This window comes from Dermacentor albipictus, unplaced genomic scaffold (genome assembly GCF_038994185.2).
Source record: "Dermacentor albipictus isolate Rhodes 1998 colony unplaced genomic scaffold, USDA_Dalb.pri_finalv2 scaffold_17, whole genome shotgun sequence".
NCBI classification, from domain to species: Eukaryota; Metazoa; Arthropoda; class Arachnida; order Ixodida; family Ixodidae; genus Dermacentor; species Dermacentor albipictus.
The window spans coordinates 3417373-3443212 of record NW_027225571.1 but is presented as its reverse complement, the minus strand read 5'-3'; the positions used below and the strand labels follow the sequence as shown (position 1 = coordinate 3443212).

The following is a 25840-nucleotide window of genomic DNA, read 5'->3' as shown; positions in this document are numbered from 1 at the left end:
CTTCTAGAGGGGAGAGGGCGTAAGGCGGGTGGGTGCGGAAATGAGCGAATGTGTGTTAGCGGCGAAGGTGTCAAATTGAGAATAAAGGAGAGCTGTGCACAAGGCCAGGGACATGGCCGTCTGTCAATCACGTGTCAACGCCCGTGTGTCAGCCGGCGTGTCAATGGCGTGCACAGCAGCCCTCTATTACCTGTTTTGCTGGTGGTCATGGGCTATCATGTCTCTGAAAGAGATAATAGAAGGAGCAGCAGGAACCGATGCTTGTGAAAAAGAAAGACTGAAATGGAATGAATAAATAAATAAATAAATAAATAAATAAATAAATAAATAAAAACGGAAAGAAAAAAAAAAACGCTAAGAAACCAAACTAAGCCAGAAGGCATATATTCTGCCATAGACCATCTCCCTAGTAACTTCACACCCGGCCCCGATGGAATATGTTCTAAATTACTCAAAATAGCAAAGCCTGTAATATGCCCCATCTTAGCTGCCATTTTTCAGCAATCAATAGATACGGGCTGTGTCCCAAGCTACTGGAAAATTGCATGTGTCATACCCGTTTTCAAATCTGGTGATGCTTCTAACCCGTCAAATTACAGACCGATTTCGTTAACCAACGTCAGTACAAATTACTAGAACACATAATCTCATTGGCCATCATGAGCTGTCTGGCGAAGTATAACTTCTTTTTTGCGAATCAGCACGGATTCCTCCACAGTCGATCTTGCGAAACACAACTCTTCGATTTAATTACTGACCTTCATTGTGCTGTTCATGCTCACTCTAAAATAGACGCCGTATTTGTATATTTTGCCAAACCGTTCGATAAGGTTCCACACAAATACTAATAAAAAACTAGACAATCTGAACATTGATTTGAAGGTTATTTTTTGGATTAAAAATTTTTTGGCCAATTGCTACCAATCATTCTTTGTTAATGGTCATTCATCAACCCTCTCTCACGTTAAATCTGGAGTACCACAAGGGTGTGTGCTCGGACCAATCTTATTCTTAGTTGATATTAAGGACATAAGCATTAACCTGGGTTCTACGGTCAGATTGTTTGCGGGTGATTGCATGATATACAGTCAAATTAATGAGCCTTCTGATTCACTTCAGTTACAATCAGACTTAGACAAGATTAACAATTGATGCACACAATGGCAAATGAAAATTAATACCTCGAAAACAAAAGCCGTGACATTTATCACAAAATCTGACCCCGAACCTTGTCATAACACTGTAAACAGCATGACTGTAGAATCGGTACCTGTCATAAAATATTTAGGGATCCAATTAGCATCCGACCTTTCATAGAACATTCACATAGATACAGTTATTAACAAGGCTTCTAAAACACTTGGATTTCTCAGACGCAATCTTCGTTTAGCTAATGCAGACACTAAGATTTTAGCATACACCACATTAGTGCGCTCGCAGTTGGATTATGCCTCTTTGATTTGGAACCTGTACCAAGCATACTTAATAACAAAATTGGAGTCTCTTCAAAATAAAGCCATTTGATTCATATCGAAGAACTACTCGCGTACGGCAAGTGTGACTGAAATAAAGAAAGCTCTCAAGTTACCTCTTCTTGAAAGACATAGAACGCTTTCCATTCTGTCCTTTTTCCACAAATTATATCACAGCCACTCTTTCTTTGCTATGTCCCGTTTCATGCCAGCGCATCGCATATTCCCACGCATTGACCACCAACTCAAAGTTGAACCCATGTTTGCTCACACTTATCTCTTCTTTCATTCGCCTCTCGTCCTAGCCATCCGTCAATGGAATCTTGTGCCTGGCACCATTGCATCTGTCATTGATTACGAAGCATTTGTAACCAGCTTGAAACGTCACCTTGAGCTGTAACCTTCATCCTTCCCCTCTCCCCATTTTATATATGTGTGTATATATATAACGCTACTCTCTGTAACAATTGAATGTTTGTTGATGATTGTTGCTATGTGTCTTTATATTTTAAGTTTTTCTTTTCAACATGCTGTGAACGGTCAACGACTTCTGTACACATTGTAGTGCTGCGTTGCTTTGTGCTTACTGTTGTCCCCCCTATGTAATGCCTGCTTGGGCCTTTAGGGTATTTGAATGAATGAATGAATGAATGAATGAATGAATGAATGAATGAATGAATAAATAAATAAAGAAAGAAACAAACAAAGAAATAAAGAAAGAAAGAAAGAAGGAGGTGTTGTTGCCTATAGCTTTAAATTTAGCGTAGCGAATAGATTCTAAAGCTCGACACCCTCACCGCTAACACACCTTCACTTGTTTCCGCACCCACCCACCTTACGCCTTCTCCCCTTTAGAAGAACCCCATCTACATATACTGTGGTGAGGAAAGCATATGTCGCCTTGAAGAAGACAAGTCTACTTGTCGAAACGTTGGCTCCTGCTTTCACCTTGTTCTTGTTTTGCTCATCGTCTTGAATGTCCATCTCCCGCCTTCCCTGTGTTTTCCCTGTCACACTAAAATATTACGAAGCACATGCTACCACATAACATGTTGCCATTTACAGTACTGCAGCTTGCAAGAAACAAAAAAAAATAAAGGGTTTGAACATGGCATTGTTTGTGCAGGAACAGTAGGCAAACTGAACTTAACAAATCCTTTCTAAAATTTATTCATCATCATCATCATCATCATCATCATCATCATTATTATTATTATTTAGCTGCTCACCCTCAACAGGATCTTTGCTCTGAGGATGGAGTAAATAAATAGTGTTTTTTATAAAACTTCACTTACCTGTTGGTACAAAACATACCTGTTAACACTTTTTTCCTTGATTTTGAAAAAGCATTTTATGAAGTCGCACATAAAAGGCTTCTCTTGAAGCTGTAATCTCTGAACCTAAGCCCTCTTGCTATAAATTGAATAAGCAGATGTTGTTAGTGCAATTTGGTTTTGCTAGCAAATGCTACTCTCCAACTCCTCCAGATGCTTGAGGCATACCCCAGGGCACTGTCCTTGATACATTGCTCTATTTAATTTATATCAGTGACTTACCTACCAGCACTTCCCCTAATATTTGATTATTTGCAGACAATTGTATTGTTTACCGCCCTATCACAAGTAATTCAGACTGTGCCCTGCTTCAACGAAACCATAACAGTATTGAAGTTTGGTACAAGCAATTGTTAAGGAATCTGCATGTCAGCAAAGTAAGTCTACTTTCTTTTCACTGGAGGCAATTGTACATTTCATGCAAGTATAGCATATTTGGCTCTGAAATATCCGTCCGCTCATGTAAGTACTTAGGTGTTACTCTAACAAATAATCTTAACTTGTTTTGCCATATCGTGAATATTGCCTATGAATCCAACCAAGTCCTTGGTTATTTGTGTCGCTTTCTTTGCATGGCATCTTGTTCCATGAAGCTACTAGCCTACCTCACCTTTGCCTGTATGGAATTGCAATATGCATGTGCAATATAGGACCCCAACTAGGCTAATGTATGCAAGGTATTAGAATCAGTACAAAATTGTGCAGTTCAATTTGTATGCAAGGTATTAGAATCAGTACAAAATTTTGCAGTTCAATTTATTACTCCTGATGGCTCTTACAATACTTGTGCATCTAGACTAAATTCTGAAACAAATCTTCTTAACCTTGGAAGTTCTGCATAAAGTGTCTAGATTATGTCTTTTTAACAAGTTCTACAATTTGCCGTTAAAGTAGAATCAGTTGTATCATCACCAAACTATTTTCCCCTTTATATAAGCCACGCCATGTACAACCCTGTGGCATAGACCACTGCTCACCTGAAATTTTTCCTGTGAACTGCTTCGGACTAAAAATATTTGCCATCCAATGCCACACACCGCACCAATCTGCTTAACATTTCAAAGATGCAATCAAAGCGGTTATCCTCTAACTGCAGGCCAACCCTCATGTAACTAACCTCATGGCCTGGGGCTATTGAGGAAAGCCCAGCCCCCGTGACACTAACTGCCATGTTCAGCACATTTGTAGGATATATTTCTCAGCTAGTATGCTCTGACCATGCTGCCTTATGAAAGGCATATCATAGAAGGGTTGTGTAGCGTTCGAATTTGATTAGAGCTGGAAATTTAGTGTTCATGCGCACAACTTTAGTCCTTGGGCAACAGAGGAAATAACATAACAGATGTGAACATAGTTGTTCCAACTGACAGATAAAATGAAAGCTAGTGGTTTTTCTAGGGAATTATTTTGGTGTTCCATTTATAAATAGCGCACAAGTTGGAGCAACTGGTCCTGCTTATTCACAATAAATTTAATTTGTTGAAAATTGTTGGCAGTGTCTTACTGCAGAGAAAAATGTGTGACTGACCCTATACATAATAAAGAACTCAAATGCTTATACCTTATGTCCACTGTTTTTGGCATAGCTGTGATACTGGCACTTCTCCATTCTTCTCCTTAGTGCCCATTTATGTGGCAAACTTGAGTCGAATGACAAGGGTCACCATGTCAATGCTGACAGCATCCCCTGCCTTTTTTTTTCTTGTATGCAAGCTACGCCGTGTACACTCAATTCCTTTTCTGTCCTGCTTTCCATTATGCAGAGAAAGGCAGGCAAGCTAGGGGCTTTTACCACTTGACAACTGAAGCGCTTCCACCTGTAGTTGCCATTTATTCCACTAAGAATACTGCTACCTGGTGGTCTGTGTGACAGCTCTGACGTGATGACGATCATCCTGTCTTGAGCTCCTATGATTCAGGAATATAGCAAGAGCAGCTTGAACTTGCCCCCACTTGCCCCCATTCACAGTGGCTTAGTTTGGAGGCCAGAGCGCACTTAGCACCCAGCTAGTCACCACAATCACACCTCTCACTTTGAAGTAATCAGGCTTAAGAGGTGTTCAATATTTTTTCCTGTTAGTGTTTTGTTCTGGTGTGATGGTACAATGACAAGCGAAAATCTCAACCACAGATGTTACAAATTTTCTTTCCTTCACAGCCTAGACATACAGTCATTGCATAGCCCTTGTCTGCCTTTTCAACTAGTCCAATGCATTGAGTCAATCTCATGTTGCATGGCTATGCTAGAAGACTGAAATTTGTTTTTATGCATTTATCTCCCAACTTTTTTTCCCGGGAGTTCTAAGTGTGGCACTGGCATCTGCGTTGTTGTCTGCTTTTGATATTACAATTGTGTTAAATACAGGAACCGAATGAAAGGGCGTACCACGCTGTGGAACCCTGGCTGTGACCATGCGGGCATCGCCACTCAGGTGGTGGTCGAGAAAAAGCTGTGGCGTGAGGCAGCGCAGACACGCCACAACATTGGCCGTGAGGCTTTCCTACGGGAGGTCTGGAAGTGGAAGGAAGAGTATGTGTGTTTTGTTGATTGTTTGTTTATTTATTTATTGGTTGTTTTTGCGGTGTCCCATTTTCACCTAGAGCTGTTGAAAATTGGGCTGGTCGTAGGTGCAGTTGCATTCAATATGAACTGCAACACAGTGGTTGTGCCCGAATGCTCCCCAAAGATGGCACTGCACTGCCATGTCTGGGGCTCCTTCGGCCATGCCCACTACGTTGCAGCTCGTATGAAACGTGACTGTACATGTAGAAGCTGCCAAAATAAGATCATCGCTTTCATATCTCAAAGAAAGGCATAAAAAAAACTGAAACAGTACAATTAGTCCAAACTGCCATAAATACAGTCAAGCCTCATCATAACAAAGGTGCATTTAACATAAAAAATACCTTCCTTATATTCAATATTCATTGTAAGGATACATAGTGATATAGAATTATAAAAAAAATATTTAGGAAAATATTTCATGCTCACATCTATGTGAAAGAAACGCCAGTGTGATGCCTCCTGCAGGCCAGCAAAGGTTCTCCTGTGGACTCTGGCAGCCTGTTGGTGGGCTGCTGTATCAAAATGTGGCACTTAAATGCTAAATTAAAAACATACACTTTGCACTGCCATTAACACAGAACTTTTCAATGGGTGTTGTCACACGGGATCAGCACGTTGGCTTGCTGGCTGTGGGCCAGCTAAGCCAAATCGCTGGCCAAAATACACATGCATGTCTACAATGTCCCGTTTCAAGTTGATTTTGCAGAATATTTTACACTTTGGCTACAAGATTGAGCTGTGAACAAACATATATTCACTTTGCTGTAACCAACATTGTTTTTGTTCTTTAATTTTCGGTTTCGTTAATGATAAGGCATGGCTAAATAAATTTTAGGGTTATTTCATTACGTTTTAGTACTCATCATATTCGTGTTCATTATATTGACATTTCACTGTAGTGCCTAATCAGTTTGATGAGAATATTTTACTGTACCTAGTTGACATTACATTTGGTATATAAGATACCAGTTATATTAGGATTCTATGGACTCCTTAGTTTTTATGTGGCGCACTGTGAACTGCTGTTGCACCATTTATAGCCCTTCTATGTAAAATGCAAGGCTACATGCTGTTTTAGGGGCAGCATACTACACCTTCAATCGTGGATCATAAAGTACTCTTAAATTTTTTAACTATTTTCTTCTACATTTGGGTAGACTGCATGCATAATAATGTACATGGTGAATCTATAACACCAGCCAGATGCAAGAACGTATAGTTTTATTTCAGAGAGGAATATTCGAAGTGAACCTCTATGGTGGCTGCTATTAGTGCCAGCTTCTCTTTCCATTCTACATAACTGACTATCATTTTCTGGCTTGTTCTAAATAGCAGGTGAAATCATAGAGTGTCCAAGCTTCTGCTTTTCAATATCTCTCAGCATCACATCTGTCTATCGAAAAAAAAAAAAGAAATTGGGTTGATTTGAAACAATAAACTGACCAGCAGCACAATACGTATAAGCAACCTTCATCATGAAAATGCCATCAAGTAATACAGTCGAACCTCGGGTGATTCCACGACAGATCAACACAGGTAAAACATTTCATATTTTAGATTTCATTGAATATTTTATATCTTATGCGCATATCACTTGGTAGCACTGAAGTGAGTGTGGCTTCTTTGCCAAATGAACATTTTAGGAGGAAAAAAATAATGAGATTCTTCAGTGTGGAGGTGCCTATTTAATGCACAAGGCATTTTCACAAATTCACAACAATGTGAAATGCAACATGTTACAGCTACAAAGAATACATTCTTGTGTGTAAAACCTAGACGTAAAGAAAGGTCAGCTAGCACTGTTTCAGGCTTCCGTGCAAAACGGAAGTGTTTCAGAAAAATTCCTTAATTTGCTACAATCTTCAAAAGTTGCTATATTTACGATTTTTTATCAACTGAACCAATACATGTAGCCTTTCAATATTTGCTGGACTGTGAGACCTTAACTTATTCAACAATTGTGCTGAATATTCTTGCTGCATCACAAATGATCATTTCTACGATTTGCTTCAAATTTGAAGTTTTGACAAAAATGAACGCTATTAAAAAACCAAAATAAAAAACCCCATCGCAATTTTTTCTCAAAATCTCGTAAACTGTTCACAGGCACGTGAAAAAGAATATTAAAGAACATGTTGCATTAGTTTGTTTGTAATCACAATACAGGTGGTAGAAATGAGAGCTTTGCCAGAATGCGGCAGGGTGCTAAGAAAAAGGAACATCGGGGTCAAAAGAGCGTGCATAAGGCTCTGACCTGCCTAAACTTGACCGTAATTGCGAAGTAAAGGCAGTTTTGGTAAACTAGAAATATTATTTCAACCACGCCCTTCTAAAATGTCTGAATTTCCAATATAAATTTGTGGAGTCATGCCTCTCCTCGGCCATCATTGGCGCCCATATTTAGTTCATGCTTTCAGATGCGGCTGTTGTAAAAATCGTCTCTTTTGATCGAGTTCGTAGAGTGTAGAAGAATGGGAAGTGAATCCACGGGAGGCGATGAATTCTTACCAGAAGAAGACGAACTGGGAGGTAGAAAGAAGTGCCTACATCCACTTGAAACTTTGCTTCACATTCCTTAGCAGAAGTCGGATTCGCGACTAAGGAACTCTCGCCTGGTGCTAAAGCAAATTCAACTCGGTGGCACAGCAAGGTCCAAATCTCACTTCGTAGAGTGCAAGCGCCATTTGGACCCCTCAGGTACCAAATGCGGCATGTGCACCGAATAGTTCACCAACTTTACAGAAGCCTATGACATGTGGTCTTCGTACCAAGAACGGATGCGCTTGTTGGCTCTGCTGCCAAGCCAACTGGAGTGCCAAAAAGTTCAAGCTCTCATTCCAAATTTGTCAGCCTACATGATATACAAATCCCGACGTTGTGCGAGAAACGTGGAATATGGTCAGCACCAGGCGCGCCTGAGAGAACACGGTTGAACCCAACAGACGTCCAGACTGCTGTGGAATATTATACCAAAGACGAGCATGGATGTGCTCGGCAGAATCCCAACAAAAAGGATGTAGTGTCTGTTTCGATTGATGGGAACAAAGAGTATGCTGCCAAGAGGTTCATGACCCGCTCGGTATGGGAGACATATCGTCTCTTTAAGGAAGCCAATCTGGATACATCTATTGGGCTCTCAAAGTTTTTTTTTCTCTGGCCAAAATGGTTTCTTCTTGCTCCACAACAAGAAGTGTACCTTTGCATGTATTGCGGCAACGCTACACAGTGTGTTTCTGCGCTAGAAGTGCTCACTGAAGGTGCCTACACAATTACTCACCTCAAATTACTATGTCTCTACACCTCGCCCACGACTGATTGTTTCCTGGGCGATTGTAATTATTGTGCAAATGAGGATGCTTTAACTACTGCAACTTTGGGAATCCCTGAAGAGACAGAGGTAAACAATGCAGTGTGGAAAAATGGCGACCTCGTCAAAAAGACAGCACAGGCTACTACCTTTCTCCAGGAGCTTGGAGTATGGCTTGTCAAGTGGATCACCCACGATTACATAAGGGGCATTCAAGCATCAGCAATACACGACGCCAAACGGAATCGACAGCATGGATCCCGTGTCTTTGACCTTGCAGAGAATTGGACAGCTGTTGTACCGAACGAAGTACAACCATGCCATTGGCACAAAAAAAAGCAGGTCTCACTATTTACGTGTGTCATCACGAGTAGAGGATCCATTCAATGTTTTGCTGTCATCAGTGATGACGTATGTCATGATGCTGCACACGCTTGCTTTGCACTGGAAAAAATCTATGAGTGCATGAAGGAAGAACTTCAGCTTGACAAACATGTTACATACGTGTCTGACGGTGCCAGTAGCCATTTCAAAATCAAGTATCAGCTTTACGAGCTGTCACAGAAGGAGCACGCATCATCAAAGTGGCTTTTTTAGGCCACAGGACATGGCAAAAACGCTTGCGATGGTGTTGGTGTCTTAGTAAAGCACCAAGCCTCGCTCTATAATCTCAGAGCAGACAGCACTACAGTCATTAGGTCAGCCTCTGAAATGGTGGCGCAGATGACCACAACGCTGAAAAACGTAAAACTGCTCTATGCAGATGCGGACGAAGTAGAGACCTTTCGCCGCCTCAAAGAGAACCAGTGGAAATCTTTGCCACGTGTTCCAGGCATGCGGTCTTGACACATTTGGTCAAGCGAGCCTGACGCCAGCAATTTCGATCGTGTTGCATTAGTGTCTCGCACTGCTGCAGGTAATTGGAAAAGGATCAAGCTTTTCTCAGCGTATGCATCGGCTGTGCTCGAAGTTCCTTGTGCCCTCTCCCGGCCTCCATGCGGCATATGCAGGTCATCATCAAGTGTACACTGATGTGTCAGTAAGTCAACAGGCAAGCAACTGTGCCACTGCGTATTGGATTCACTCCATTAGAACTGCGTGATCTAGCCCTCTGGATCAGTTGGCCGTATAGAAAAATGCGGAAAGCGCTGCCAGTACTGCAGCGCTTTGCGCACTTGGGATGTGTTCTCAGCACGCTATCATCGTTTAGCATTTGTCAGTGGTGCTTCAACTATCTCGTACATCGTATACCAGCAAGTTTGGCTGAGAGTTCATCTGGTCCTGCGAATACTTCAATGAAAAAATACATGCTCCACTTGAGGCTTTGCACAGAAGACAATTTCCTCAAGAGTGCGTGGAACAGGTAATGTTTCGCAAAAGACCCAAGTATCCGAAAGAGGAAGTCTCGTGCTTCTTTCCAGCTTTTCCAAAAAACTGTGAGTTTTTCGACAAGTGGTGATCCTTAGGGACTGTGAACTTTTGATTATATAGGGTTCTAACAGTTCCTTTTTTTTCTTTTTCTTCAGAGGTGGTAAAATAAGCAATCGCTGGAACTATCCCCCAGCTGGCCCTGCCTTAACCAACACCATTGCCACTCCCACCACCGCCTCTTATGTTGTATAGTGACGTTCATGTAATGACCAGTATGACATTTTTAGAGGCATTTACCTGCCGTACATTTTGTTACCTGTGTACATTCATAAAGAGTTGACCGTTAATTCTGTAGCACACAAAGAAATACAAACCTACATTAACAGAAGGCACAAATTATCTACGCTGCAAGGCGCACGCACTTGCTGTTAAATAAACTGAGCCACGTAATGGTTATGTTGACGCTTTTTTATTCCTATTCAAGCGAATAAGTAGTGTTCTAAACACACTTTCATACAGAAGTATTAATTATAAGGTCAACACTAGCTTTACGTCGCAATTACAGTCAAGTTTAGGCAGGTCAGAGCCTTATCCACGCTCTTTTTACCCCGATGTTCCTTTTTCTTAGCACCTTGCGGCATTCTGGCAAAGCTCTCATTTCTACCACCTGTATTGTGGTTACAAACAAAATAATGCAACATGTTCTTTAATATTCTTATTCACGTGCCTGTGAACAGTTGCTTACGAAATTTTGAGAAAAATTTACAATGTTTGTTTTTATTTTGATTTTTTAATTGCGTTCATTTTTGTCAAAACTTCTAATTTGAAGCGAATCGTAGAAATGATCATTTGTGATGCAGCAAGAATACTCAGCACAATTGTTGAATAGGTTAAGCTCTTGCAGTCCAGCAAATTTCAAAAGGCTGCATGTATTGGTTTAGTTGATGAAAAATCGTAAATATAGCAACTTTTGAAGATTGTAGCAAATTAAGGAATTTTTCCAAAACACTTCCATTTTGCATGGAAGCCTGAAACAGTGCTAGCTGACCCTTCTTTACGTCTAGGTTTTACACACAAGAATGTATTCTTTCTAGCTGTAACATGTTGTTTTTCACTTGTTGTGAATTTGTGAAAATGCCTTGTGCATTAAATAGGCACCTCCACACTGAAGAATCTCATTATTTTTTTCCTCCTAAAATATTCATTTGGCAAAGAAGCCACGCTCACTTCAGTGCTACAGAGTGATATGCGCATAAAATATAAAATATTCAATCAAATCTAAAATATGAAATTTTTGACCCGTGTTGATCTCTCGTGGAATCACCCCCTTGATATAACGAAGTTGTACTTGCAGCGAAAAACTTCGTTAAATTGCGAATTTCATTAATTTGAGGTTCTAATGTTCCAGCAGTGGAAATCATTTCACAAGTTCTCAGGACATTCTTGCTGGATAGTATCTTGTCAGTAATCACTTATTAAATCCCAAGAAGGTCGCGCTATAGTAGCATGGTTATGAACGCCAGTGCACACAGTGCAGATTGAGCTGAGAGCAATGCATCGCGTGACGCCATAAATCTTAGATACAATGGCGTACCGTGCTTAGTGCCTACAGCCGTAATCAGATAGCACCCTCAAATTAAAAGCAAAAGTGCAAAACGATACAGATTTAAAAAAAAGAAAAAGAAATGTAGCAGTTTTGCCAGATAGGTGGACCACTGAAGGCGATAGCAAGGAGAAATCTACTTGAAGCAAGGTTCGTAGTTTCATTGATGTCACGTGTGCTCAGGCAAAGATCACTCGATGAGCAAAAAAACTCGCTCTCGCAACGTGAGCGAACACTTTCGCACGCCTTGGAAACTTGAGATTACGCGACCACCAACACTAGACACGCGGGAACAGAATGCACATAAAGGCACCAACCATTTCGGCTCGGCCTTTGCACTTGCGAAGATCACCTCCAAAATGCGGCGCGTGGTCTGCATATGGAGAGCCATGCGCATCTACAGCAAGGGTACAGGAGAGGAGATGCACGCGCTAGGGGAAGAGGGCACATAGGCGTGTGTTCCTTGTCCCCCTCTAGCGCATGCTTGATTACGTTACCTCGCACTCGACCCTTCTCCACTCCCCTTGCGCTGAAGGAATCATCAGCTCCCGTGTTTCTCCGAGCGCTTCGAGCCACCTTGCACCTGGCCTCCGCAAGTTGTTACGTGAGAAATGGCACAGTGCTGTTTCCTGTATACTGTGTTGTGGCGTGTGCACTTCTACGCAGTTTTTGCCACTCAAACTTTTTATACGGAAGGAACGATGCTTCAAGATAACTTTGTCCTTAGCAGACATTTTATCATTTCGTGCGAGATTCACCAGCCATAGTCTCCAAGTACCTGCTTGAAATGGCCGAAAAGTTCGTTAAATTGCGAAAGAAAATACACAGTTTATAACAGAACTAAGATAGGGAAATAAAAATAGTTCTTTACATCACGAAAAGAATTAAATTGAGGTTAGTTATATCGAGGTTTAACTGTAGCATATGCATAGCATGCATGCTTTAAACAACCTGTTTATATCATCTCTATTTAGTGGCTCTAAGTATTCCTGTGTGTTGTAGAAGTAAAGAGACTGACAGTTATACAGTAACAGCTTAGGTATATTTATCTTTTGTGTTGATGGTTACATTGTGTAATTTCAGGAAAGGAGACCGCATCTACGAACAGCTGCGCATGATGGGTTGCTCAGTTGACTTTGACCGTGCAACATTCACCATGGACCCTGTGAGTATTGTATAGTTACTTTCCTTTTGAACCCTGTCAGGCTCGCTTGATCAAGGAGCTATGATTGCGAATGCATTGCACAGATTTTGCATTGCTGTTGCACAGTGATACTCTTGATCATCAATTCACGGTCCCATCAGCTACATTCCAATGAGGGAGGGTGGATTGAAGTAGAACCTAAGAATGTTGGGCATGGTCATTGTGTGTTAACATGTGAATACTGTTTCACAGCATCAGTAACTTTCACGCAGTGCTGTGAAAGCTGTGGCACTATTCATTTAGGGTAGAAAGCCCCAGTGGTACGCTTGCTTGAGCTAATTGGTTGCCTGCTTACACAGGAGGGCTGAAAAATAATATTTTAAAGGGAAATGGCAAAGGTGACTGTAACTACAATTAGTGTTTATTATTTGTCTGCATCACCTTAAAATGAAAGACTCAAAATGATAGGTGCAAAATATACTTGTAGCCTAGTTACAGGGCAGCTTGGCTAAATTTGCCTATGATTCGGCTACAATATATATTTTGTTGTTTGTTTAGGAAATGCTGTGGTCATTAAAGACCAGGCAGGAGGGGAGAGGAGCAGGTAACCAATTTTGCACACATCAAAATCAATAATTATACAAGAGTATACCACAGCCGATCAATAAAAAACAGAAGAGATGAGAGTAAAGGGACAGTAAAATAATGAAAGCCAATGTCTAGCACACACACACACACACAAATATATATATATAATATATATACATATACACATATATATACACATATATACAAATCACTAATATGGATGAGATAGTTCAAGTGGCTGAGGAGTTCTATAGAGATTAATACAGTACCAGTGGCACCCACGACGATAATGGAAGAGAAAATAGTCTAGAGGAATTCGAAATCCCACAGGTAATGCCGGAAGAAGTAAAGAAAGCCTTGGGAGATATGCAAAGGGGGAAGGCAGCTGGGGAGGATCAGGTAACAGCAGATTTGTTGAAGGGTGGTGGGCACATTGTTCTAGAGAAACTGCCCACCTTGTATACGCAATGCCTCATGACCTCGAGCGTACCGGAATCTTGGAAGAAGGCCAACATATTGCTAATCCATAAGAAAGGGGACGCCAAAGACTTGAAAAATTATAGACCGATCAGCTTACTGTCAATTGTCTACAAACTATTTACCAAGGTAATCACAAATAGAATCAGGAACACCTTAGACTTCTGTCAAGCAAAGGACCAAGCAGGATTCCGTAAAGGCTACTCAACAATAGACTATATTCACACTATCAATCAGGTGATAGAGAAATGTGCAGAATATAACCAACCCTTATATATAGCTTTCATTGATTGCGAGAAAGCGTTTGATTCTGTCGAAACCTCAGCAGTCATGGAGGCATTACGGAATCAGGGTGTAGACGAGCCGTATGTAAAAATACTGAAAGATATCTATAGCGGCTCCACAGCCACCGTAGTCCTCCATAAAGAAAGCAACAAAATCCCAATAAAGAAAGGTGTGAGGCAGGGAGATACGATCTCTCCAATGCTATTCACAGCGTGTTTACAGGGGGTATTCAGAGACCTAGATTGGGAGGAATTGGGGATAAAAGTTAATGGAGAATACCTTAGTAACTTGCGATTTGCTGATAATATTGCCTTGCTTAGTAACTCAGGGGACCAATTGCAATGTATGCTCACTGACCTGGAGAGGCAAAGCAGAAGAGTGGGTCAAAAAATTAATCTGCAGAAAACTAAAGTAATGTTTAACAGTCTCGGAAGAGAACAGCACTTTACGATAGGTAGCGAGGCACTGGAAGTGGTAAGGGAATACTACATCTACTTAGGGCAGGTAGTGACTGCGGATCCGGATCATGACACTGAAATAACCAGAAGAATAAGAATGGGCTGGGGTGCGTTTGGCAGGCATTCTCAGATTATGAACAGCAGGTAGCCATTATCCCTCAAGAGAAAGGAGTATAATAGCTGTGTCTTACCAGTACTCACCTACGGGGCAGAAGCCTGGAGGCTTACGAAAAGGGTTCTACTTAAATTGAGGACGACGCAACGAGCAATGGAAAGAAGAATGATGGGTGTAACGTTACGGGATAAGAAAAGAGCAGATTGGGTGAGGGAACAAACGCGAGTTAACGACATCTTAGTTGAAATCAAGAAAAAGAAATGGGCATGGGCAGGACATGTAATGAGAAGGGAAGATAACCGATGGTCATTAATGGTTACGGACTGGATTCCAAGGGAAGGGAAGCGTAGCAGGGGGCGGCAGAAAGTTAGGTGGGCGGATGAGATTAAGAAGTTTTCAGGTACTACATGGCCACAATTAGTACATGACCGGGGTTGTTGGAGAAGTATGGGAGAGGCCTTTGCCCTGCAGTGGGCGTAACCGGGCTGCTGCTGCTGATGATGATATACAAATCACTTTGATTATACAGCCACATTCAATAATTACAATCTGAACAATTATCCCTGCAGATTATACAAAAAGAAGTAACATATTTTGAAAGCAGCACAATAAATAGTGTAAGCAGAACACAAAAGCTCGGGCTCAGTCAGTGTTCATACCGAGCAAAGCTTTCTCGAAGTCATCAGCACAAACGACATCTGATGACAAATTGTTCCACTGAACAATTGTTGGAGGGGAAAAAAAGAATATTTAAATATGTTTGTCTGAGCAGTGTATAGGAGCAGGTTATGCACATGACGATGCCTGGATGCGCATTGTAAGAACGGCTGTATCTAGGTCTGCGCAGGTATATTTACCTTCCTATTATAAACGGAATGCAAAAACTTCAGGCACACAATTTTGCGGCGATTTTCAAGCACAGGGATGTCATTTTTCTTCATTAACTTGGTAGGAGAATCTGTTGATCGAAACTTTCAAAAAATAAAACATACAAGGGGTCTTTGAACCATCTCAATTTTTTTTAATATCTTTTTTGTAGAAAGGGTCCCAAACCACTGATGCATGTTCTAGGTTTGGTAAAATGTACGCTTTATATGTGAGCATTTTCAATTCGGGAGGTGCTTTTTTAAACTTGTGTCTCAGAAAACCAGATTTTCGTGAAGCTAATGCGCAGACCTTTGTTATATGCGTGGACCGTGAAAGCGTGTTAGTAATGGTTACTCCCAGGTGTTTATATTCATTTACTTCATGTACTGGTGTTCCCTGTACGTGGTAATTAAGTGTGAATGGTTGTTTTTTTCTTCGTCATGCATAGCAGGACCGTTTGATTGGGGTTTACTACCATTGACGACCGGGTACACCATTCACTAACTTTTGTTAGGGCGAAATTCAAGTCAACCTGATCATGTTGACAGGTTACTTTCTTATATAGAACGCGGTCGTCAGCACACAATTGGATATTAATATTAGAATCAACCATATTTACTTAATCATTTATATATTATTAGTAAAAGGATCGGCCGTAGTACACTTCCTTGGGAACCCCTGAAGATACTGGTAATATGTTAGAAGCATGTCCCTTCACCTCAACGATCTGAGCACAATTTGAAAGATACGCATCTATCCAACTTATGATGAAAGATGGAAGATTAAGGTTTCGGAGCTTCAGGGAAAGTTTTCCATGAGGGACACAATTAAATTAAATCTACCTGACCAGACAAATCAAGTGTCAATGCGATATCGTGGACTGTTGTTACAAGCTGCGTGCACATTGACAAGTGTTTTCAAAAGCCATGTTGAGCTGAAGACAGCAGGTTATTACTTTCGAGGAAATCGGTAATAAAATGAACAATAAAATGTGTTCGAGTACCTTGCGGAACGCTGACGTCAGAGAAATCGGGCGTTAGTTTTCTTTCAGCAGGTGATCTCCTTTTTTGCGCACAGCTACAGCTCTGGCGAGGCGCCATTCATCTGGTAAGGTTGCCGTTTTGATCGATTCACAGAAAATAGTAGTTAAGATTGTGGGGTCTAATGTGGGATATCTCACACCGTACTCTTGGGACAAAGGAACGACAACACAGTAGTGCAAACAAACACAAGGGCATTTATTGCACCTTTCATACATCAATGCCTGCTAGCCGAGTTGCTATCCACTAAACATGCCGATGGGCGCGCGACAAATCTAGAAGTCCGACTTACCGCGGCCGCAAGCGAGCGAATATGTTCGCCCCATGCTGGATCCCAACGCCTGGTCGTTCGCGTGTACAGTCACGCGAATCGTGGCGCGTTCGAGGGCGGCCACGCGAGGCGGTCTCGCAGAAGCATGGGTCGCTGCGCACGCGGGAGACATCAGTCCCGCTTGCTTCCCGAACCCAAAGAGAGCAAGCGCTTTCCTTTCGGCGCCCAAGTAACCTGGGGGGCGCGCAACACTAGCGCCATCTCTCGCACTGCGCCTGTACCACTCGGACCGCCGCGTGTGCGGTGAAGCCGCACGACAGGAGACGCGCTATGCGGGAAAAACATCAGGGGAGGCGCGAGGGTCGCGCATCCCCACAAGATGTGCAATACTGGTTCTGCGTATTGACGCAGGAAAGAGTTTGGAATTCTGTGAGGGCCCCCAGAACATTCTTCTTTTATATTCAGTAACTGAGAAGACACACCTTCAAAGGTAATGAAATCTGGATGTAGCCAGGATAGAACAAGATCAGGATTTGTATCATCTTTTAAAGAAAACACAGAATGAAATTTCTAGAAATTTCTGTGAGATCTGTAACTGTTACATCATTGTGTTTTAATTTTTCTAAATCAGAAGCTTTATTTCCCATATTGCGCCAAAATTTTTCTGTATTACTCTTTAAGTAACTTGGCAAGGTTGATGAAAAATACTTATTTCGAGATGCAGATAGCGCGCAGGAAAGTTGAACTTGAAGTTGTTGAATGCGGTCAGGATTTCTGTTTAATCTCTTTTTGGCTCTCTTTAGCCTTCGTGTAAAGTGTAAAATGTAGCGGGTAATCGAAGGGTTTGTTCGCCTCGTTTTAATATGGCAATCAGGAACAAAGTTATCTAAACAATGCTGTACAGTGCTCTTAAAAGAAAGCCACAAAGAAATGGCATTAGTGTGGGGTAGCTGGTCGACTAGCCGCCACAATACATCAAGAATGGATTCATCATCAGCTTTTGCCATATCGTTCACCATTTTCAGAACTCTTTTTGGATTTTGTGTACAATCAACAAGTTTACAAGTGACTAGTATCAACTTGTGATCTGAAACACCCTTTTCAACAGCCACAGCGCACGAAGAAGTATCTCTGCTGAGAAATACAAGATATAGTATCGAGCCATGATTGGAAATTACCCGCGTGTTCTCAAGTACAATTTGCTCCAAGTTGCAGGTAAACATAATGTCAAAGAGAAGACTATCAATAAGATCTGAAGCAGACTTTTGACCACTTGATGGAAGGTAGGTTAATGTCGCCAGCCATTATGATGTGACGACACTTTAATGACAACATGTAATCATAGAGTAGTGATAGAAACTCGGGAGGGGAAGATGGTGGCCGATAGACAGCGCACAAGACAAACATATGGCCCTAAAAGTTTACATTAAAAAAAAAAAGGCTTTCGTGGTCGTCAGTCTGCGCGAGTACGCTGACGACAAAACTATCTTTGAGTACTATCGCCACCCTTTCACCTCAACTGGTGTGATCGCGTTGAAAGATTTGATATGAAGGAGAGATTACATTCACATCACCGATGTCACCATGTAGCCACGTTTCAGAAACTACAGTTATGTGGGGATCGTATTTAAAAAGTTGTTCAAGCTGTTCAGTCACCTACAGTTCAGTGCACCTACAATTTTACTATGAGCCTGTCCATAACATTACTGAGCAACTGAACTATTCAAAAGTGAGTACCATTCTTTACTAGACATGTTGTATTTTGGTTTGCATGAGTTTCATGGGGAAGGGACTCAATTTAAAGCTTTTTCTCTTGGTTCTGTGTGCTGACAGTGGTGCTTTGCTTGTGCAGAAAATGTGCAAAGCAGTGACGGAAGCATTTGTGCGCCTGCATGACCAAGGGCTCATCTACCGCTGTTGCCGACTCATCAACTGGTCTTGTGCCCTGCGCTCAGCCATCTCTGACATTGAGGTGTGCACTACTTTTGTTTTTCCGGGGTTGTCCTATGTAGTAGTTTGCTTCAATATTTAGTGCCCATCATGCGTTTTGTCCGAGAGCAAAGTTATTCGCATATAAACCACTCAACCAGGTGAGCCAAGCTGGAGCATTGTTATATTGGTAGCACGCATACTTTGCTCATACAAAACACAAATTTTTATTTATTTTATTTACAACATACTGCAGTTAAAAGACCAAGCAGGGGGACATAACGAAAGCAGTTGACAAAAGAAATTAAAAAAAGACACACACACACACACAAAAAGAAAAAACATAGTGACACAGTAGAACACGGTATGATACATAACTATAATCAAAAGTCAGCAGGATAGAGCAAAAATGCAAAGCACAACCAAACAGATGCACAATATGAAAAAAAGAGACACCACAGCTTGTACTGTGTTCACAAACAGAAAGGTATGCAGCTCTCAAAGTCAGGATTATCCCCATCACAAAACGCTTCCAACGGTAACGCATTCCATTCTTTTATGGTCCGAGGAAAAAAATGAACACATTAAAAAATTTGTGCGCGCAAAGTAAGGGTCAAGAGTATGTACATGTGTATGTCCAGTTTGCCTAGAATTTCGGTGTGTTAAGTAAGTTTCAGGTTTAATGTTAAATTGACCAAAATATAGTCAGGGGAGAAATTTCAGCCTAGCAATTACTCTTCGTTGTTGTAAAACAGGGATGTTAAGCCATGAGCGTTGACAATGAGTCATTTCTCTTGTAAGCATTAAACATAAAATGGACCGCTTTTTGTTGCACCATCTCAAGTTTCTTAATATCTTTCTTGAGATATGGATCCCAAACAACACCAGCATAATCCAATTTAGGTCTTATAAATGCATTATAGGCCAGTAGTTTTATTTCTGATAGAGCTGTCTCTAGTTTGTGCCTCAAGAAACCTAGCTTTTTAGAAGTGGATGAGCATGTTTTAGTAATATGACTTGACCATGTTAAGCGGTTTGTAATCGTAATACCTAAATATTTGTATTTATCAACCTCTGTCAAAGGACAATTATTGAGAGAATACGTGTAATTAAGAGGGAATTTTTGTGTGTAATGCACATAAAGACTGATTTATTACTGTTTAGTTTTATAGAGCAATCCTTACACCACTTGGAAACGGCACAAAGGTTAGATTGTAGGAACTGTTGATCATTGGGAGTGATAATGGTTTTAAAAAGTATGCAGTCATCTGCAAATAACTTTATACTTACTCTTAACATATCTAAGGAGGTAACAATGTCATTTATGTACACTAAAAGAAGAACAGCTCCAAAAATGATACCTTGAGGGACTCCTGATGTTACAGGCAGAACGCCAGATGTGCAGTCACTCACTTGTACATATTGCTTACGATCAGAAAGGTAGGAGCAAATCCAGTTAACTAGGTTAACAGGTAGGCCTATACCTTGTAATTTCGAAATGAATTTGCTGTGTGTGACGAAGTCGAACGCCTTACTAAAATCCAAGAATATAGCATCTATTTGATTTCCCGTATCAAGCGATGCGGCGAACTCGTGAATTGTTGTGGCCACTTGTGTCATTGTTGATAATTCTTTCCTAAAGCTGTGCTGGAAAGGCGACAGATAGTTGTTTTCTTCAAGAAAGGAGTTGATGTAATATGTGACTATCTGCTCTAATAGTTAACATGTCGTGCAAGTTAAAGAAATGGGCATGTAGCTTCCGACGTTCAGACGATCGCCTTTTTTAAACACTGGCACTACACGTGCCGTACGCCAATCATCAAGAATTAAGGAATCTTCGAAGGAAAGATGGAAAACGTGTCAAAATATCTGCAACCGGTTCGGCATACCTCTGCAAAAACGTGTTCAGAATAATATCTGGACCAGCTGAGGATTTCGTTTTTAGGTTAAGTAGCAAACACAGCACATCCTCATATGTTATAAAATCGGGAGACATTACTGGAAGAGAGTTATCATGCATTGCCTTTTACTTGGAAGTGGTAAATAGGGAACAGAAGTAATGGTTAAACTGCTCAGCAATTTTCGGGGCATCATTACTGAGACAACTGTCAACGAATATTTCACGGGGTACAGCATATGTCTCTTCTAAATATCACCAGAATCTATCAGGGCTTTCTATCAAGAAGTCAGGCAATGATTTAGTGAACTACCTAACTACCTAAATTTAGCATCCCAGAGGGTCGTGATGCTGCCCATCATGTTATCACAAAAGTCCCACAAACAGTCCAATATGGCGGGGTTGTCAGCTTTAGTAAAATCCTTAATTAGTGTTTTTTGCTTGCCTTTTTTGTGACATCGTAACTCCTGGCGGAAAGAAGAGACACACCGCCTTATGATCCGAGATACTGTCAACCACATCCACAGTGTATGTAGATATGTCGTTACTAATAAAAATTTAATCAATTGTTGAACAGGTGCTACCTACTTCTATGGTATACTTTGTAACAGTTTGTTTCAAATCACGCATGATCATAATATTCACTAACGGGGTTGTGTCAACATCAAAGAATGAAGCGGGGTTACGCCAGTCAATGAAAAGAAGTAATAAAATCACCAGCAAGTATAACCTTTTTATTAGTAAACAACGCCATGTGATCGCATAGTTTGGACATGTATTCAGGAGAAGCCAAAGGGGGTCTATATGCAGCACATACAATAAAAGAGTAGCCCCAGCAGTTTACCCGTAGGAACAAACTTTCGTGACCATCTGTTTGGTTCATAACAACACCAGACAATGGGTTTTTTAAGACTATGGCTACGCCACCACCCCTAGGTGGGAGATCTCAGCAGAAAACAGTATAGTTTGGAGGAGATAGAACCGAACCACTAACGTTTTAATGTAACCAGATTTCGGTGATTATTGTTATATGTGGGTCATGTTCAAGAAGTAACAGTTCAAGCTTTCCTACTTTATTTACAAGGCTTCAAGCATTGAAATTTAGTATTCTTAAGTGCTTTGTCTCCGCATGCTCATTACGTCAATGTGGGACGCCCCTTTGTATTGGTAGTGCTACACGTTTGTTCTTAACGTTGTCCCATGCAAACGGTGTACCATCAATTTTAAACTTATCATGAATAAGAGATGTGCACTTCTTATTCTCTCAATCATAGCTAGCGCTCTCCCAAAGAAGTTTATGCATGTGCAGTGTTTTGTGGCTGTAGTCACTTTGGATGAAAATATTTGTTCCTTTAAGCTTGCTCGCATTTTGAGTGACAGCTTGTTTTTCAGTGTACTCTTAGAAATAGGCAGTTACTGGGCAGCGGCCTCGATGGCGGCCAAGACGGTGAATACGGGCTATAGATTTGCATTTAACTGCGAGTTTTTCATCAAAAACGTCATTAACAACACTTTTTCTTAAAGATGCGTCACTTTCTTCGCTCTCTTCAAAACTGTCATAAACAATAACATTCGACTGCGATCTTTGATGTCAACAAGTTTTCTGCTTTACAGTCACCATATTCTGAAGGGACACAGACGATGATTCAAGTGCTGTAATTATCGAAGAGTTTTCTTTTGGCTCTAGTCATCGAAGACGCGAGTCGCAATCATGAATGAGTTGCTTACACTTGCTAAACTTCGTTTTCATCTTAGCAACATCAGCACGGATATCGGCTTGCCCCCTCAGAACATTTTGAAGCATTTCAGCTGTAGTGGCTCCCGGGTTGGGTTCAACATCACCCCTTAGCAAAATTGTAAGAACTACGTAACAGTCATAAGCAGTACTCAAACAAATGCCTGGGCAAGGCAAAACCAGTAAGAAAAGCTCATCTCTGCACCTAACTTTAAAAAAGGAACAACTGACCTGTATAATGAGAACAAATTTCTTGGTCAGCAGCATGGTTGCAGCCGTTTCTCCGTGCCCACTGGTGAAGAAATCCTGTGGTCATGGTTTTATACTGTCCGTGGCGCATGACATCACGAAAATGTGTATATCTTGAAGGGTTGTGTCCAGCGTGCCTTGTTTGAGTTATGATCTTGATTGCGGCCATGTGTCGGGACTTCTGTTGATCTCGAAGTGTCCTTCCTCGACCCACATCTTGTGAAGTTGTACCGGCGATCGTCAGCAGAAAAACCTGCATAACGGGAACAAATTTCTTGGTCAGCGGCATGGTCGCAGCCGTTTCGCCATGCCCACTCTAATAGCAAACTGGTCTGCATTTTTATTTAATAAGGAATATAAGGGACGGGCAGATAGTGAGGACTACCACTTGTGAGGATTACGCTCATACTGTTCAAATGGTCAGGACTGTGTGAGCAACCACAAAGGTTAAGTCTGGAATGGAAAGTAGCATGCAATTCTCTTTTCATAGTCTATCTTGCATATAAACTTTCATGTTCATGTCTGGCATCATGAGGCTGCACAGTACACAGCTTGTGGTGAAATGGCGAGATTTTATCTGGTGTTGATAATTGCTTTTTTGCATTTTCTTGTTTCGAGTTTTTTTTTTCTTCCGAATTGCATGCCAAGCTATGATTTAGCACATGAATGTAGGTTCTCTGCTACAATTTGTAAGCTGGTACATAGTGTTAGCTGGCACTTCAAAGCACTATACTAGTTGTCGTATGAATTTAGAGATAGCTGCTCCTGTTTGTTTATATTTGTTACTTTATCTCTTGTTTACTGGTTTACATAGTATGTAATTACAATGAACAGAGTTGGGAGAGAAATTGAATCAGCTTATCATAATTCTGGAGAATAATGCTTCTAACACTCATTGTGATAAAGCTGAAGGGATGCTGCAGTTACAGTAATTATAACAATTGTTTTATAATTACTGTTTGTGAGCATTAGTGTGAGTACTACCTATATCACGGCAACAGTACTTATAGTGGGCAATCCAAGGTCAACTCAGCAGCCCATTGGTTGACTGAGCCATCATTTCAATGATGGAATTTTCGCCTCAGAATAAAACTGCCTGTTCAGTAGTGACTGCATGGTTGAGACCGTCCTCAATGTTTTCATGTGTGTGAAGTGGTGTTGAAGTTGGCCCAGGGTGGCCCATGCTTGTGACTATAGGCCAAACTCGCGACTATTCACGCAGGGGTGCTGTCGCTTTTGCACGGTGTAGTGTTCAATTTGATGCCTCACTTGAGTGCAAATCCTTTTAGTGCAAATGAGGGCTCCGACATCGCTAGAATAACTGGTAGGAAGTATCCCATTTCTTTCAGCACATTCCCACCACAGCGTGCCTCATAATCAGAGATCTTGGTTTTGGCACGTAAGACTTCAGAAAGAAAATATGAAAAGAATATTCTCTACTTTCTTGAGCATGACTGATGTGGGCAGCTGTACAAATTGTGACTCTATGTGCAGGTGTATGCATTGCAGCTAGTAGGTGCCCAGAGTCTTTGCAAGTGTACGTCCTGCAGTTGACGAAGTAATGAATGTCTGCTCATCTCTTGATGCTAATTTTTTTGCGCCTATAGGTTGATAAAAAAGAGCTGCCTGGACGCACTCTGCTCCCTGTGCCAGGCTATAAGGACAAGGTGGAGTTTGGTGTGCTCATCTCCTTTGCCTACCCTCTGGTGGATTCGGGTCAGTGCATTCCCATTTGCTAATTGGAGTTAAGGTGACCTGGACTGTGGTACAGCGCTCTTTTTGTGCCAAAAACGAAGTGAAATGCTCACTTGGGTGGAATTGAGCACGAGGGGCTCTGTGGAGCACACAACACCGCACGGCTCTCTACATGGAATATATAGAAATTTGAGAAATTGAGTAATAGATATTAGATTAGCAAATTGAATTATTTCAACGTTCACTATTCAATTCAATTCGATTTGATTCATTGATATTCTAGTATTCACACACCCCTAAAAGCATTCTTGTTAGTGGTAAAATGACAAGATGAGCAAGTAATTGGTAGATCTACAGTGTTGAACAGAAAGATGAAAGTGTAGGTGCACAAGTATCATTTTAGAGAAAGTGTAGGTGCACAAGTATCATTTTAGATGCAGATAGAAACCAAGAAAGTTAATTGTGGAGCCCAAAGGGACTCGCAGAACTCAGTCTCGGGACAGTCGGAGTAAGGGGCATTGGATCTATAATGTATACCTGGTTTTGGCTCATTACACTGGTGATAGCTGCTGCAGCATTAAAATACTAATTATTCTTTTTCCTTGAAGCAACGGGTGGTGTGCAAATGAACATAATGCCTTCTGGACACATTACATGGCGACACTGCTTGTGATGCCTTGACCATTTCCTCCCTATTTGATTTATCACAGAAACAGATGAGGAAGTGGTGGTGGCAACAACGCGAATTGAGACCATGCTGGGTGACGCCGCCGTGGCTGTACATCCAAATGACCCACGGTACTTTGACTTCCATGGAAGATATGTGGTGCACCCTTTCTGTGATCGGGAGATCCCCATTGTCACTGATGAGTTTGTTGACATGCAATTTGGCACAGGTGAGTGGGAAAAAGCCGTTGTAGATGACTGTGTGTTTGCCTCTTTCCCACCATTGGTTACATACCGTATAGCCTGGGTAAGAGAGATACTACCATTTCATTTGGATACAGACAGAATGGCAAAAACATTGCAGGAGTAAGAACCTCAAAATTTTGGTGGTATTGTTTTTCATAGATTAATGCGCATGCAAGTACATTGACAAGTAATGAATGCAGGAGAGGCTCCCCTCATGAAAGTGTCACATTTTCTTTAAAGTATTTCTGTATTTCCAGAAACTAGATAGTTCTCTTATTGCCAGGGCGTAAAGTGGAGGCACCCCAGTGGTACAGCAACAATAGCACGATGTAGTCATGCACCACACATGTTAACACTCAAGATAGGCATATGTGGGAATGAGGAAGACAGCTCAGAGCACAAGCACTTGCACTCTAATTTTGAGAGTTGGAAAAGGGATTTGGAGATGGGTAATGATGACCTCCCATTGAAAGGGCCACCTCATGAGCCCTCCAAACAGGAAAAGGTGCATGCCGTAGCTGGGAA

At 41.3% G+C, this 25840-nt stretch overlaps 1 protein-coding gene across 1 annotated transcript in view; it reads left to right on the top strand.

Moving 5' to 3' along the window:
- ValRS (Valyl-tRNA synthetase) overlaps positions 1 to 25840 on the top strand; it is a 182660-nt gene that overhangs the window by 19083 nt on the left and 137737 nt on the right. The window contains exons 5-9 of the mRNA XM_070529138.1: positions 5172 to 5336; positions 12737 to 12818; positions 18751 to 18870; positions 24316 to 24424; positions 25114 to 25299. Coding sequence (XP_070385239.1) covers positions 5172 to 5336; positions 12737 to 12818; positions 18751 to 18870; positions 24316 to 24424; positions 25114 to 25299 — 662 coding nt within the window. The remainder of the gene's footprint in view (positions 1 to 5171; positions 5337 to 12736; positions 12819 to 18750; positions 18871 to 24315; positions 24425 to 25113; positions 25300 to 25840) is intronic.